Consider the following 17,011-nt stretch of genomic DNA (forward strand, 5'->3'; position numbering starts at 1 on the left):
AACTCCCACCTCCAAGACCTGCTAGCCAATATCGGGCTGGTGGCACTTCAGTTCCAGCAGTGCTACCAGGAGCGGGGGCCACTGCTGGGACTGCACCTAGGCAGGACCAGCAACATTGATGAGGCCCTAGAATGCAGGTGAGTGTGTTGGGCCTCGCTGGGGACAATCAGCTGGGCCCTAGCAAGGCAAGGGTGGGGGAGTCGCCCAGGAATGGGGGGGGGGGGTGGAAGTGCTCCACTAGCGATGGTTTGTGGCACGATGGGGTGGGGTGTCAAGCACAAGGTGCCCTGTCAGGAGGGTCCTCCCACCCCACAGCCCGCAAGGAGGCTGCCAGGTTTTACTGCGCGATCTTCTGAGCTACTGAGCCATTAAGTGGCAATCAATTGGCCACTTAAGGGCCTTAATTGGCCTGGGACGGGAGGGCCATTTGTCACCTCTGCCACCACTTGTAAAATTGCAGCGGGGCTGGGAAGGCAATGGGAATGGCACCACCTTCAGCCTGCTCCTGCGGGGGGTGTAAAATTCTGGCCTATGACTCTAAATTGGGGTCATTCGGTGGATTCAATTCTTTTCATTTGTTGGTGGTCTCCACGGGGATCATAATAGTCATTGATTAATTCATGCCTTTCTAAGTGACGATTCCTTCTGTCTTTCAAAACTTTTCGAATAATTTGCCCATCACTGAGGTTAGGTTGACTGGCCTGTAATTACTCAGTCTATCCCTTCCTCCCTTTTTTAACAATGATACAACATGAGTAGTCCTCCAGCACCATGCCTGTAGCCAGAGAGGATTGGAAAATAATAGTCAGAGCCTCTGCTGTTTCCTCCCTTGATTCTCTTAAGAGCCTGGGATATATTTAATCCGAGCTTGGCAATTTATCTACTTTCAAAATTGCTAAACCACTGAATATTTCCTCTCTATGTTTTTCCCATCAAATATTTCTCACCCATCCTTCTTAATTACAATGCATGGAGTCTTTATGGAACAAACCTGTAGGCAGCACTAATTGAAGTATAAAATTATGAGGGGTCTAGATAGATTGAATGGGAACACTCTATTGAGAGGTCCATAACCAGGAGACATAGACTTAGGCTAAGAGGTAGAAGGTTTAGTCGAGGGAATTCAAGGGGATTTTATTTCATCCAGAAGATGGTAGAGACCTGGAATTCATTGCTTGAAAGGGTGATAGAGGCAGAAACCCTCATAACATGCAAAAAGTACTTGGATAGGCACTTGGATAGGCACTTGAACTGCTGTAACCTACAAGAGCTGGAAAGTAGGATTAGGCTGGATAGCTATTTGTCGGCTGGTGCGGAAACGATAAGCCGAATGGCCTCTTTCCATGCTGTAAATTTCTATGATTTTAAATTTTATGAAAAGCAGTGGCAGGAGGTCACAGCTGAGGCCATGACTGGTGCCATTTCCCAGGCATGTGGGCACATGGCTTCATCCATGGAGAGGTTGGCAACCCTCATTGAGAGCCACATTCCACAGATGTGCCATGACTTGCAAACCCTCACCCAGGCCTTGACTTCAAATCAGCAGAGGCAGGGTGAGAGAAGGGTCAGGAGCATGGAGAGTTTTCCTGCTCCTGGTCCTTCTCTGGAGAGCAGTGAGATCCCAACGAGCCTTGAGGGAGGAGAAGCTGCTCTCTACATCTGGGGCCTCCCCTCAGGGCAATTCGAGCGTGGACACCTGCTCCTCAGCCCTTCCACCAGTGAATCCAGCTGCAGCAGCCGCAACGCCTGAGGTCAGTTCTGCACTGGTGCAGGAGGCCTTCAGGCAGCCGGGACCCTCCAGGCCTCAGGCACCCAGAGGATGACCACCAAAGTCATCGCATGCCAAGGGGCATCCTGATCAGCAGCCTTCCTCCAGTCCAGCTGCCAGCACAGAGGTAACACTGCGAAGGAGCACCCACAAATGTATTAAAAAGATTCACGGGTCAGACAGATATGTCATGTGCACTTTAATTAGATGTGTTTTCCTGCCAACCATCAGCCTTTATTGTCTAAAAACCTCATTCCACCATGAAGGGATTATGTGTCTTTCAATTACATCATAGCCTTACAGATATTCCATGTGACTACTGACATCATTACCAAGCCAATATGCATGAGGTGTAACTGCATCAATGATGTCAAATGGGAAATGGCTCAGTTTGTTGCTGCCAGTCACGCTGGAGAGACAGATGTTAAGGAGAAAGAGGACTACAGATGACATGCATGATGGTGAATTGTGTTTTCAAACATACTTATTGAAGTTCACGGATTCTGGAAGCACCCAATTATCAGTCTCTGCCTTGCCTCCCTTGTTCGCTGCATGCCATGTCAGGCCTCCATCACTGCTCTCTGATTTCCCATGTGTGCTTGTTCTTGAGTGCCTTCCATGTCCTCACCTTCTGAAGATGTGTCAAGCTCCCGTACTTCTTCATCTTGCAAGACCTCCCCCCTTCTGTACTGCAATGTTGTGCAGAAAGCAGCAGATTACAATGATGCGCCCAACCCTGTCAGGTGAACACTGCAGGGCTCCACCAGATCTACTGAGGCAGCTGAAGTGCATCTTCAGCATACCAATGGCCTGCTCGATGGTTGCTCGGGTGGAGCCGTAGCAGGCATTGTAACGCTATTCAGCATCAGTGGTGGGGTTCCTCACTAGGGTCAGAAGCCATGTCATCAAGGGGTAACCCTTACCTCCAAGAATCCACCCTTGAAGGTGAGCGGGAGGAGTGAAAAGCAGTGGCACCTGGGACTGGCACAGTACGTACGAGTCATGGCAATGGCCTGGGAAGCAGGCACACACTTATAGGAAGTGCTTTCTGTGGTCACACACTATTTGGACATTGATGGAATGAAACTCCTTTCTGTTTATGAAGGCGTGTGGTTGGTCAGTGGGAGCCTTGATGGCCACATGCGTGCAGTCAATGACACCTCGCACCTGTGGGAATCCCACAATGGCCCCCAATGAAACGGCCCTCTCAGACTGACTCTCAGGGTCAGTCTTGTAGCGGACATAGTCGCTGGCCCTCCTGAACAAAGCATCAGTCACCTTCTTGATGCATCAGTACACTGCAGATTGAGAGACCCCACACATGTCGCCTGTGGAACCCTGGAATGATCCAGAGTTGTAGATGTTTACAGCCAAAGTAATTTTGAGGGCCACAGGCACAGTGTGACCACCAAATCCCATTGGTTGCAGATCATTATTCAGCAGTGTACATAGCTGTGTGACTGCCTCTCTGATCACCCGCAGTCGTCTCTGGCACTAGCGCTCAGACATCTGCAGGCATGTCATCCAAATCCTATTGACTCGCTGGCATCTCTGGGCTCTTCTGTGCCTTGGTGGCTGCTGCTGCACATGTCTGGGAGTTTATTCCTGGGCTGCACCTGCCTTTTGGGCCCGTCTCTGGCGGAGATGCCTCATCACAACAAGGGGATCCAGGAAAACAGGGTGGATCATACCCATCTCTATGCTTATGGTACCTTCGGATTCCTTCAAAAGGTCAAGTACACCTATCTGGGCAGAGATTTGTGTGAATTCCTGCTTCAGCAGTATTCCGGCATGAGCTCTATGGTATGGCCTTGCATTGCCCACACAACCTTTAAATAAGTGTGAGCTATCATGACCATCAGTATACCATTTGAGTTGCCTGCACTGGATCCCTGACAAAAGCAGCCTATAGAATTTCCCAGTTCTGCCCCCTTGCCCCCCTACAAACAGTGCATCCACTTGCAGGGTTCCCCCCTTCCCCCAACCCCCCCAGAGATACACAATTACAGAGTTCACCCCATCCCCCCAAACAATATACGATTGCAGAGTTCAACCCATTCCCCCCCCACAATAATATACAATTTCAGAGAGCCCCCCTCATTCCCCCCCTCAATGATATACAATTGCAGTGATCCCCCTATTCCCCCCCCCCCAATGATATACAATTGCAGAGATCCCCCCATTCCCCCTCTCAACGATATACAATTGCAGAGCTCCCCCGCCCCCACCTCTCCCCTCAACGATTTACACTTGCAGTGTTCCAACCTCCCCTCACTTCTGGGGAATAATCTTAGTGGTAGTGTCCCATGTTGCAACAAATTCTGCAAGATAGCAAGGCAAAACTTACTTAACCTTTGCAGGCACTGAGGACTCCAGCCTCGGTGGCGTCAGCTTTTCAAGGACAGGAAAGTGAAGGCACACTAGTGCCACAAGCCAAGCAGAAGATTGCAAACAGCCAGTAGGATCGTGGAGAACTGCATTATAATAAATGCAAAAAAGTAATTAACATATTTAAAGTACGGTACCATCACAGGACAGCAGTGGTGCTGCCACGGACCTTCGCCGCCTCTGGGAAAATTGGAATCTGGAATTACGGCATCAGGTTCCATGGCAGGCGATTCTGCTCTGATTTTCTGATCCCACCTGTCACGAAACCCGCCTTCAGGCTGAGCATAAGAAGGCTGCCCTTCCTGTCTGCAAAAGCTTACTTAACTGTTGTCAAATTTTTGCCATTTTATTTCAATATTTTTTCATTATAAACTCCCATGTCCACATTTATAATACAAACTTATCACACTGTACTTATACTCTCTGACCTGTGGTGCGACAGTAGCACCTCAGTTTTCAGCTCTCAGATTTTCAGCCTGTACTGTACAGAAACTCCTGTGCTCATCTCTGCTTCCTAACTAAATCTATTTTTCTGTTTTGCTGTTTAACTATAACTAATATCAAATTAATGTAATGTGTAAATCTAAAGAAAGAATGTATCATTTTAATATAGGGGCTGAGTTACATCTGTGAATCCTGGTCCAATCATTTCCTGCCCTGTAACTTCCCTCCCCTCCCTTTATCTGAAGATTACATTTGGTTTTGACTCCTATGTACAAACCCACAGGAGATCAACTAGTTTATTATCAAAAATTTAGTGTGTGACATACTTTCTATTCACAAACATTACTTTCTTCTGTCATGTTATTTGGTCATGTGAACATTTACAACTGCAAATTTATTTCCCCTTCAATGCTATCAGCTTTGGCTCAGTGGTAGAATTCTCACCTCTGACTCAAAGTTCAAGCCTATTCCAGAAACTTGAGTACATAATCCAGGCTGACAGTTCAGTGAAGTGCTGATGGAGTGCTGCACTGTTGGAGAATGAGATATTAAACCGAGACCACGTCTGTCCTCTGAGATGGATGTTAAAGATCCTATGGCACTATTCAACAAAACGCAGTGGAGTTCTTCTGGTCAATATTTATCCCTCAACCAACATCACTTAAAAAAAGATTGGGCCAGACCTCATTGAAAAAACTAACTGCATGTTAACAATGCACGGCGTTATTAATGTGCAAATGGGCCAGCATGTTCAGGGAATTAAGAGATAAGCAGTGAGTTGTGAATTTCCAGAACTTACGGATCAACTTATGTTGCTCCATCATTTGCTTCCCACAAACTGCATCTCGCATTTAGCCTCCCTGTTACTTCTACTTGATTTGCACATTAATAGCCCTTTAAAAGTGCCATAGAAAGTTAATTAACAGTTTAAGTACCTTTTTAACAACATGATAATTATTAATACAGTGCCAATCAACTCTGGCTCAGAAATTGAACAATTTAACTGTGGAATCTCATTCCTTCAGATGGTAAATTGTTGTCAGAGATTTAAAAAATGTCACAGTTTTAGTGCTTAATTTTTTTCTTACTTTTCCTTTCTGTCTCTGTCTTCTCACTCTCTTAATCCAATGTTTCTTTCTCTCTCTTTATTTCTTTTTGTGTACCTGATTTGACTCCAATTCATCCACTTTAATTCACCTTCCTTGGCCATCATTCACTGTTTTTTTCTCAAACTTTAAATTTCACTGTTGGTCCCGCCATTCACTGAGGTACCAGATGCCCTGTTACCTTTTGAGCTAAAGGATGCAGAACAAGTCTAACTGACAGGATATGCTGTGAGATGCCCTGCTCCAGACCATTATTTGGGCACATAACTCGTTGCTGTTTCTGGGACATTGCTGTGGACGGCACAGTGGCGCAGTGGTTAGCACCGCAGCCTCACAGCTCCAGCGACCTGGGTTCAATTCTGGGTACTGCCTGTGTGGAGTTTGCAAGTTCTCCCTGTGTCTGCGTGGGTTTCCTCCGGGTGCTCCGGTTTCCTCCCACATGCCAAAGACTTGCAGGTTGATAGGTTAATTGGCCATTATAAATTGCCCCTAGTATAGGTAGGTGATAGGGAAATATAGGGACAGGTGGGGATGTGGTAGGAATATCGAATTAGTGTAGGGTTAGTATCAATGGGTGGTTGATGGTCGGCACAGACTCGGTGGGCCGAAGGGCCTGTTTCAGTGCTGTATCTCTAAACTAAACTAAACTAAATGGATTGTCACATTTCCCTACATTACAACAGTGATTATACTTTAAAAGTACTTAATTGGCTGTAAAGTGTTTTTGAGGTTACTTAAGGCAGCGACCTTCTACCAGCCCCTAAGAGTCTGTGAGATGGTCTCAAGAGGTCTGCCAAATTGGCATCTGTCTAGAATAAAATCCTTTTAAAAATGTCATCATGCAACAAAAATTCCACTGGCAAGCACAGTGAACACATTTCATGAAATTACACTCTCCTAGCATAGGCAGAAGCACATGATGACAGAAGGAAGTAAAAATAAGATGTGCCACCCCCGCTGCTACTGTTGGCGGAGGAGAGGAGACCCTGCCCTCTTCTCCTCCACCAGATTCATTAGTGACTGTTAGCAGTAGGTTCTTTTCCCACAGGGCGTATGGCACGCAATCTCCTGCCAGGCATATTTAAAGTGGAACAAAAGGTTACTGGGGTTTGATGTCCCTTTTGTAAGGCAATGGGCTGAGAATTAATCAATGAGCGTCAATGAATGTTCAGCTGACTTCACCTTTCGGTCTTTATGCAGCTGACCCCAAAGCTTAGGTGCATATCGTAGATGTTAATCCATCTGATCTTCTGTTGTGAGATCTCGCTCAGCATGAATTTGTGGCTGGTTTTTAACCACGTGACAGGAGCCACTCAGTGCGAGCAACAAGTTTCACATTAAGTAAAGCAAAAGTAATAAATATATGCTTAATTGATCTGCAGAGCCTAACACACATATGTTTATTTTCTCTCATGCAGGCAGCCATTATCTGAGGTCCACAAACACAGGGGACAGGTGTCCACCTCTGAGAGGACCACTCAGAGGATGCACCATCCCATGACTCTCTTGCACCTTCCACCAGCGCAGATATTTTTGCTTTGGTGGGTACCTGCTCAGCATTAGAATCAGGGTCACAAGCTGGTGAGAGCACCACACGCGCCCACGCAACTGGCTGAGGCTGAGATAGCCGAAGCCTCTGATAGTCCGAGGACTGTGGTTGGCCAGGCCCATGCTGAGCCCCAGGCTGATGACGAGCCTCAGGTGTCGACATCACAGGGCATGCTGGAGTTGCAGAGAGAGGTAAGGCAACATCTGGCGGAGATGCCAGAGGTCATGCGCAGCCATGAGCAGACGATGGAGTCCATCCATCCCATGACTGCTGCCATGTCTCAGGCCTATGAGTGCATGGCGTCCCCCATTGAGAGGTTGGTGACCCTCATGGAGAGCCAGATCCCACAGATGCGTGCAGATCTGCACACCATTGCCCTGGCGATAAGCTCAACACAGCAGTGGCAAGGCGAGAGAAGGAACAGAAGCCCAGAGGCTTCTGCAGCTCCTGGTCCTTCCTTGATGAGCAGAGAGGCTCAAGAGAGCCTTCAAAGAGAGGAGCAGAGGCTGTCATCCACATCTGGGGGCTCTCCTCAGGGCACCCTTGAGTGTGGCCACCGACTCATCAGCCCCTCCATCAGTGAGCACAGCTCCAACAGCCCCATTGCCTGAGGAGAGCCCTGCAACAGTCCAGGACACCTCCAGGCAGCCGGGGCCCTCCAGGCCTCAGACAGCCAGAGGATGCCCGCCAAAGTCATCACAGGCCAAGGGGCAGCCTGATCAGCAGCCTGCCTCCAGCCCAGCTCCTGCCGCAAGGATTACACCACACAGGAGCACACAAGCATATTAAGATGAGAACATAGCCACACTTTGGTTTTCGCGGGTGTACCATATAGGTATTTTGTTAAATAATTAAAAGATCCTTTGTTCAAATCATTAGGCTCCATTGTCTGAAAGCCATGTGCCATTTTGACTTAATTGTGCACTGCTGGCCTCCCCCTTAGGGCTATGCTAATGTGACCACAGCCCTCATTAACATGCCAATGTAACGACAGCCTTTGTTAACATATGGTCTCCCATAGTCACTAGTGCGCATTGTATCCGCTCGCAAGACAGGGTCCCCGAATGGAAAGGACACAACAGAGTTCAGGCATTAAGGTGACCCTTTATTTCATTCCTTGTGAATGAACGCTATGATGGCTGTAAACAAGTTGTTATGAGTTTGTATCTTGTCTCCTTCGCACATTGCTCAACTTCTATGGCCTCCTGCCTTGGCACCTGAGTATGTGTTGCCAATTTTGTCGAGGAGTCGCTGATGGACCTCAGAGCCCAAACTTGATGATGGCCCTCCCTCTGTTCCAGCATTATTAGCAAACAGACCCATCATACAGCAGTTTGCCAGCCTTATACTGACCCTCCCCACCACCCCCCTAAACCCACACAGCCCCCTTGCAGAGCCTCCAGGACCCTGGACCCCTTGCAGAGCCCCTGGCACCCCAGATCCCCTTGCAGGGCCCCTGGTATCCCAAAACCCTTTGCAGAGCTCCCTGTACCCCACACCGCCTTGCAGAGTACGCAGCAACACAGTCCCACAGTGGCCTCCAAACCCTCCTCCCAATGTAGCAATGTTCAGTCTGCCTACCCATCACGGCAGTGTGCGCTCTCGCCTCAAGGCCGCTAGGTTTTACTGGTCATGAATCCAGAGGCACATTAGTGTTGCCAGCCATTCACAGAAACATTAAATCGCTTTTAATTATATTTAAATGCATGTAAATTGGCTTTTCAGCAATTTAAAATAGGTTCCCATCATGTTGCCATATGGGAACTCCAGGGCACTTCTTGTGCCCTGAAAAACAACGTGTGACCTGGAGGAGCTTGAGCACTAGATGGTATCACTGCGAGGCTAAGAGCTGCACATTTCAGGAAGTGGCACCCCTCAGCTTAAGAGTATGCAGGCAGAGTGGGAAAGGGTGACCATTAGACAAACAAGGAGGACCAGGCAGATAGAGTATGAGTGCCCTGAGTGTGTCTTGCTCTCTGACAGATATTCAGTACAGAACATTGGTGAAGGCAATGGTTCCTTTGGGAATTACAGCCAGAGGCAAGTCCACAGATTGTAATACAAAAGCAAAATACTGCAAATGCTGGATCTCTGAAATAAAAACAGAAAATGCTAGAAATACTCAGCAGATCTGGCAGATCTTACAGTTAGTAAGTAAGCGAGTATGGAAAGCAGAGGAAACAAAGACTAGAAAATAGACAATCAAGGAACTCGGTAGTGATTAATGGTAGATACTTCATTGCATGGACTCCAGTAAATAAGGAGATGAGCTGAGTGCACAGATAGACACTTTGAAGTATGATATCATAGCTATTACTGAAGCATCGTTTAAAGAACGGCAGGAATGGCAGGTGACCATTCTCTTCACAAAAGAGCAGGATGATGCAGACAGACGTTGTAGTTAAGAAGAAGTGTGAAATATTGAATGGGATAAACATAGTGAGAAAGGAAATATTAAGGAGTATAGCACGAGGATAAATTGCCAATCCTGGATGAAATGTGTTCCCAGGCTGTTAAGAGAAGTGAGGGAGGAAATAGCAGAGGCTCTGATCATCATTTTCCAATTCTCTCTGACAACAGGTGTGGTGCAGAAGGATTGAAGCACTGCTAACATTGGACCATTGTTTAAAAAGAAAGTAAGGGATAGATGGGGATTAGAAGGATTAGTGAGCCTAATTGCGGTGGTGGTCAAATTACTGGAAAAAATTCTGAAGGACAGTATAAATTATCATTTAGAAGTGCATGAATTAATGAAGGACAGCCATCATGGATTTGTTAAGAAGTCATGTCTGACTAAGTTAATTTAATTTCTTCAGGAGGTTACAAGGAGGGTTAATGAGGGTAGTACATTTGCTGTAGTCTATATGGATTTTAGCAAGGCGTTTAACAAAGTCACACAGATCAGAAAAGTAAAACTCATGGGATCCAAGGGAAAGTGACAAGTTGGATCCAAAATTGGCTCAGTGGCAGGAAACAAAGGATAATGGTTGACAGGTGTGATTGCGACTAGAAGGCTGTTTCAAGTTGGGTTCCGCAGGGCTCAGTACTAGGTTCCTTGTTTATCAAAGTTAGTATTTAAATGATTTAAACTTAAATGTAGGGGGCACGAGTAAGAAGTTTGCAGATGATACAAAAATTGGCCATGTGGTTGATAGTGAGGAACAAAGCTGTAGACTGCAGGAAGATATCAATGGACTGATCAGGTGGGCAGAAAAGAAGCAAATCGGGAAAATTGTGAGATAATAATGTATTTGGGGAGGGCAAACAAGGCAAGGGAACACACAATAAATGGCAGGATACTGAGAAATGTAGAGGAACAGAAGGAGTGCATGTCCACAGATCCCTGAAGATATCAGGACAGGGAGATTGAGTTGCTAAGGAGATATATGGGATTCGTTCCTTTATTAGCTGAGGCATAGAATATAAGAGAAGGGAGGTTTTGCTGGAACTATATAAAACACTATTTAGGTTACAGCTAGAGTACTACGAACACTTATGGTCACCACATTACAGTAAAGATATGATTGTACAGGATAGGGTACAGAGAAAATTTCTGAGGAACTCTCTTCCTGAAAGGGTGGTTAAGGCAGAAACCTTCCGCATTTAAGAAGTGCTTGGATATGCACTTGAAGTGTTACAACCGACAAGGGATTAAGCTGGATAGCTCTTTTTCAGCCAGACAGTGGACTAAATGGCCTCATTCTGCGCTGTAAATTTTGAGGATTCCGTGATTTTATCTGTCACAGTGTTGTTACAGGCACTGGTGACCTGATATTTTCGTGCAGCAAGTTTCTGAAGTGTTTTTCCCAACTTCGTTGCCGTCTTGTGCATATAAAAAAAACATACTCATTAACTGATTATGGAAATGCTTCATATGGATGCTGACTCAGAACATGTGTCCTTAAACTCACATTGCCAACTTTAAAAGCACAGAACCCCTCAAAAAACTTATCCACTGAAACATACCTTTCTAGCCCTCTCTTCCTTTGCTTTCCTTCTTCTCTTTTCCAGATTAAATTCACTCTTTACATCTTCTTCAAGTCGCATCAAAACTGATCTCTCCTTGATATTCAATTCCTGATTAACACAATAAAACAGAAAATCATAACAATTTAGTGACAAGTTGTTTGTACCTGTTGTACTTGTTCATTTCTGATGCAGCTGCACAGATGTGGCAAATAGACAAAAGTGGAAGATTTGAGCTTGAAGAGGAGGAACTATTAAACTCAATGAAAAGATATAATATTACCTAAGTTTAATATGTTATATATGAATCTGGGCCTGCCACAGATATCTGCTTGGGTTCAGTCACTCCCTTAAGCGATCTGCTTGCCTAGATTTTCTTCAACAGTAGTTGACTCCCACTGCCCTGTAGCTGCTAGCATGGTAATGGGTCCACGGTGTGTAGCAATGACACTCTCTGGAGATCTGGGCTAGATTGTTGTGTCTTAAAAATGTGTACAGGTGTACTCGTTCATTCCCCAAAGGTGGACTGAGTTAATAATAGCTGAGGTATTGATGGTTTGATTTGTTAGCTGCTTTATCCCATAGTAGACAAAAAGATATAGGACACTGATGAAATTCACTTGATGTAATAAATAAATAAAAATTTTCACATGCTGTTGGAAAAAAATAAAGAAGTGTTCTACTAGTCCACTTCAGGGAATCTTAAAGTATAAAAGGTGCACTCCTTCTGTTCCTCTACATTTCTCAGTATCCTGCCATTTATTGTGTGTTCCCTTGCCTTGTTTGCGCTCCCCAAATACATTATTATCTCACAATTTTCCCGATTTACTTCTTTTCTGCCCACCTGATCACTCACGTCTCACTCTGCTACCTGTCCCAACAGCCAGAGAGCCATAGTTCACTCCCCACAATCTTTCTACTATCATGATGATTTCTGGTGTCTGTGTTGATTCTTAAAAGTTTTTCTTCAAAGACAAGCAGAGATCAAACAAATGTGTCAATACAAACATGTTCAATGTCTCCTGAATTAGCAGATATTGCTACTGAATGGGCCACTATTTGGGAATTCTTCAAAACAATGGCCCATCCCTCATTTTTAAACACCTCTTCACTGTCACTGAATTAACAACTCAGCATGGGACTGTCAGAAACAGCTAACCACCTTTTGGTAAGCATGTGCTCAAAATTCATTTTAAGGCAGGTCATATCTCGGTCCTATTCATGAAAAAAGGACCACAGATTCCAGAACCATGACAACATCAAAAAAAAATTAGCTGTCCCCAACATAATTCATACCATGGTGTTTAAGACACACAATGGAGAACCAGTGGACTAGATCCCTGACCAAATTTGCACCACTTTCCAACTTAGTGTGCCAAAAATACAGGGTAAATTTCTGTCTAGTACACATTATTCTCCTTATATCCTTTTAAAGCAAGATTAGAAACACTTTCTATGCACACCTCTTGCTGAATTTGGTGTACCAACTGTTTTGTCTTTTGACTTCCATCTTTGGTTGAGTCTGCCAAAATAGCACAGCATTTCTGTTCTTTTATCAAGTTTTTGATCTTTTCTTCTGTTCGAATCATGTTGAAATACCTTTTGGGAAAATATAGACATGTTAAAATAAAGAAAAAAATAACTTAATGCGCCATTAACTCAAAGCATTCCAAAGTATTTAACAGCTAGTAAATTACCTTCTACTGTTGCAATATAGGCAACAAATTTGTGCATAGCAAGGTTCTCCAAACCGTAATGAGATAAATGGCCAGTTAATGCGTTTCGATGGTGTTTGTCAAGGGATTAATATTGCCTACACACAAGGAGAACTTCTCTACTCTTCTTCATGAAATCTTTTATGTTTACCTAAGCAGGTAGACAAGGCATTAATTTAATTTCTGATCCACAAGACAGCACCTCTGACAATGCAGCACTCCCTCAGTACTCAATCAGTACTCTGCTGAAGTATCAACCTAAATTATGTGCTTAGTGTTGGAGTGAGACTTAATAGACTCATATCAACTTTCTGCAATTTTGTCAAACAAATTCTATCGAGTCTACAGTTGAGTACACTCATAGAGTCATAGAGTTATACAGCACAGAAACAGGCCCTCCGGCCCATCGTGTCTGTGCAGCCCAGAGAGTGATGCTGTCTCACGGGGAGGCTGCTAAAGTAATTAAGAGGAAGGGGCAGCCATCCAAATGAATGCAGCAGGAGGTAAATGAGGTTGAGATGGAAATGCAGAAGTAGGCTTCATCACCCAATTGCCCCTGCTCTCCGCTGCTATCCTACTCAATTTCAGGCAGGATAATGGAGTAAAATCCAGCACGACATGTTAAGCTCTGAAATCATTTCAAGCTTGCAACCAACTGACTTAATAACAAATGTTACATCATACAAAAGCATTAAGGTTTTGTCCATTAATATGTTCAAAAGTCACTTCTAGCCTATAGATTCTTGTCTAAAACTTACTAAAATGGATGCCCAGTGGAGTTGAAATTGACATCAGATGTTCTCACTTATACAAATGCATATATGGTATTAAAGATACTGTAGTCACAATAAATTTAATATTGTTAGAAAGAAGCATACCTTAAGTCAGAAGAGAGCAGCTGTCCTTAATATAGTTTTCCAATAACAACACCTTTTGACTCCAGTGTTTCTTATTAATTAATAACTACCCGTAGAAGTACTTCTTAAGACCTCGGGCTGGATTTTACCAGCCACTCGATGCCATGGATGGTGGCGGGGAGGCCTGTAAAATACTTGCGGGGGCGGCCCGTCATGACCCACAACGCCAAAATGGCCCTGTCGCATATTAGCGGTGGCGGCGAGGCCTCAGTGCAGCCCGCCCGCCGCATGGTGCTGGGACCTTCATTTGAATAATCAACTTCATGTAAATTAAATGATAATGAACTTACCTGGTCACTGCGGCCATCCCACGGAGATATTTCCAGAGACGGCTGCAACTCACAGGCCTTCGGAACTCCATAAAGAGTTCCGAGGCAAGACACTGGTGGGGAGAGGAGTGCAAATTTCAGGGTGGAGGCGCGGAAGCAGGGAAAATACTTTTGATTGCTGGGGGGGATGGTGGGAAGGGGCCAGGGTTTAAAGCAGCTAAAGGTCGTGGGGGGAAAGGTCGGGATCAGACCAAACATTTTTTGAGGGGGGGAATGTCCAATTAATCTTCCTTGGGGGTGTGTGTGAGGGCAGAGAGAATGTTATTAGGTGTTTCACTTACATTTGCACCATCCTTTATTTTTTAAAATTTAAATGTCATGTAAGGGCTTGAAGCCCTTTAAAAATGGCGCCAGCGCCAGGCGCCATTGCAGGGGACACAGCAGCCACCCCTTCTACGTCATCGGGGGCAGCAGCTCCGCCCCTCCATTTACATGAGCCCCTGTGCGTAATATCGTGAGGGCTCTGTGGTGGCACTTCCGTGTCGGAAGACCACTGACTTCACAGCGCACCGCCACAGATAAAATGCAGCCCCTCCTCTTCTGTTTTACAATCACAAGATATTTAGTGAGTTGTTCTAGGAAAATATAGAGAGCCAAGAGAAAACATATGCCCCACGGGCAGGATTTCCACCCAGATATGGGGGCAGGAACAGAGGCACACTGGCGTATAATTTTATGCCACCTGCTAGCGTGCTGGTTTACTGGCATTAACCCACCCCGACCCATTTTGCTGGAGGCTGGTTGGGAATGGAATAGCTACCAGCCTGCAAGCGGTGGGTAGCTTGTTAGGATAATTTGAAGGCCAATTATCAGAGGCAGACTGAAATTTTCCAGTCAGCCTGTGGGCCCCGTGCAGCATTGGGAGTATGGCAGCTGCCTGCAGCCAGCCTCCCGGAGGCAGACTGGGCTCCAGGATGCCTTTGAGGTCCCCCCAAACTACCTGGTGACAGCTGTAGCCATTTTTTTTATTATAAAAAATTTTTTTTTTAAGATATTGGAGGGCGCTTAAAGTGGAGGCATCCTCTCTCTCCCTTACCTGAAACGGCAGACTGCAGCTCCTTCCATGCTGATTGGCCCCCTAACTTCAAGAGCCTGCCTTTTATCCTTAAATGAATGGCGAGTGTGTCCTCTGGCCACTAATTAGCCAATTCAGGGAAAATCACTGTTGGGTGCCTGCTCCAGACACAGTTCATGGTCAGGACCCCTATTCAACCCCATGTCAGGATCATGATTCAAAACACAAAATCTTGCCCATGGAGATAATCGCCTGTTGTAGATCACCACACCAATTAATGTAATGAAGTCACAGCTAACTGAAAATGTGCAGGACTGAAGGCAGAAATGCTTTAATTACTGGGTGCTGAGTTTGTACTAAGTGGATTACTACATAAAATACATATTCGATAGGTGCCAACAACTCTTTGGGGAATTTATCTAGACTCCATCCAGTGTGTTTCCAGATCCTTTGGTGCCAAGATGAGGTAGAAATTGAATCTATTCCTTCAGTTTTCCAAGATGACATTTTATCTGCTACAGATAAGGAACAGAAAGTTTGGGGGGCATGGGATTGCAGTGCTAAAGACTGATGCGGAGTGGCAAAGTCATGGAAGGATAACACTTTGGAGGATTGTGAACCAATATTGGTCAGTGAGGACAGGTATTTGGTTAGGGAAAGGATATGGATTATAGAGTGTCGGATGTGTTTCGATATGTTTTCAGAGGATGGAGTCAGGACAGCATTGGAATAATCAGGTCTGGAGGTGACAAGGCATGCATGAGGGTTTCAGCAGCATATGGGTTGAGGTAGAGGCAAGGCAGAGACAATGAACTGCCGTTGGGGCGAAAAATGGGTCCCAAGCCTGCACTTGCTAGCAGCAAAACTGGATTGATGATTTTCCCTGAGGCAGCCTCCTAATTGGCCACGTGCGGGCCCGCCTTTCAATTTGAGACAGTGGACAGGTTCCTGATGCTGTCAGCCCAACAGCTGTGAAGCCTCAGCAGTGGCACCTGGAGAGGTGGATGCTGCTGAGGCAGACAGGAGACCTCAATCCTCAGAAAGGTGTTAACTAAAAACTTAGTGATGCCCGAGAGCAGAAGGCCCTGCTGATCAGAGGGAAAGCTCTCTGAGGGATCATTGGTGCTCTTTGCGGCATCTTCTGTGGGACATGAAGCATCTGACTCTGAAGGCCGCACAAACTGCTACAGGTAGGCTGCCTCCATGAATCTGCTGGCCTCCCCAAGCAGTGGGAGCAGCCCCGCCAGCGGCAAAATGCCGGCGGTCCCATTTAACAGCCCCTAACAGGGCAATTAATTATGAAAATCGGCTGCTCACCTCCATGGAGCAGGCAGCCGATCCGCCACCTCAACCCGCCTCCTGCTCCCGCTGGGAAACTTCCCCTGAGGTGGAACAGAGTCGGGGAGCTGTCCCAATGTAGATCCCCACTATTTGACAGCAACCGCACCCCCCCCCCCGCCTCCCCCACCTCCATTCCTGCTACCCAGTGGCCAGTAAAATTCAGCCCAATGTTACAGTGGTGAAAATAGGCAACATTCATGATGGAGAGCATTTGGGGTTGGAAGTTCAGTTCAGGATCAAAATGACACCGCAGAACGCTCCCCCCTCCACCCCCCACTCCCCACCACTAGATCAAAGTCTTGGTCTGCTATGACATGAAATTTCCTCAAAGAAGGCAAGTTAGCTGAATCCCTCCCCACATGGAGATCATATTCTGAAATCTTTTCCAATTAGAGTTTTTCTGGCCTCCACCAGTAATGTCCATTCCTTTGCTCCCTCTTCTCAATCCCTATCACCAACCCTGTCTGTCTTAA

General features: G+C 45.8%; 1 protein-coding gene across 1 annotated transcript in view; it reads right to left on the reverse strand.

Moving 5' to 3' along the window:
* Window positions 1-17,011, reverse strand: part of LOC137377424 (titin homolog) — a 138,104-nt gene that overhangs the window by 72,009 nt on the left and 49,084 nt on the right. Inside the window, exons 6-7 of the mRNA XM_068047003.1 lie at window positions 12,685-12,820; window positions 11,222-11,332 (exon numbers count right to left, since the gene is read on the reverse strand). Coding sequence (XP_067903104.1) covers window positions 11,222-11,332; window positions 12,685-12,820 — 247 coding nt within the window. The remainder of the gene's footprint in view (window positions 1-11,221; window positions 11,333-12,684; window positions 12,821-17,011) is intronic.

The sequence above is a fragment of the Heterodontus francisci genome, chromosome 15, assembly GCF_036365525.1.
Source record: "Heterodontus francisci isolate sHetFra1 chromosome 15, sHetFra1.hap1, whole genome shotgun sequence".
Classification (NCBI taxonomy): domain Eukaryota; kingdom Metazoa; phylum Chordata; class Chondrichthyes; order Heterodontiformes; family Heterodontidae; genus Heterodontus; species Heterodontus francisci.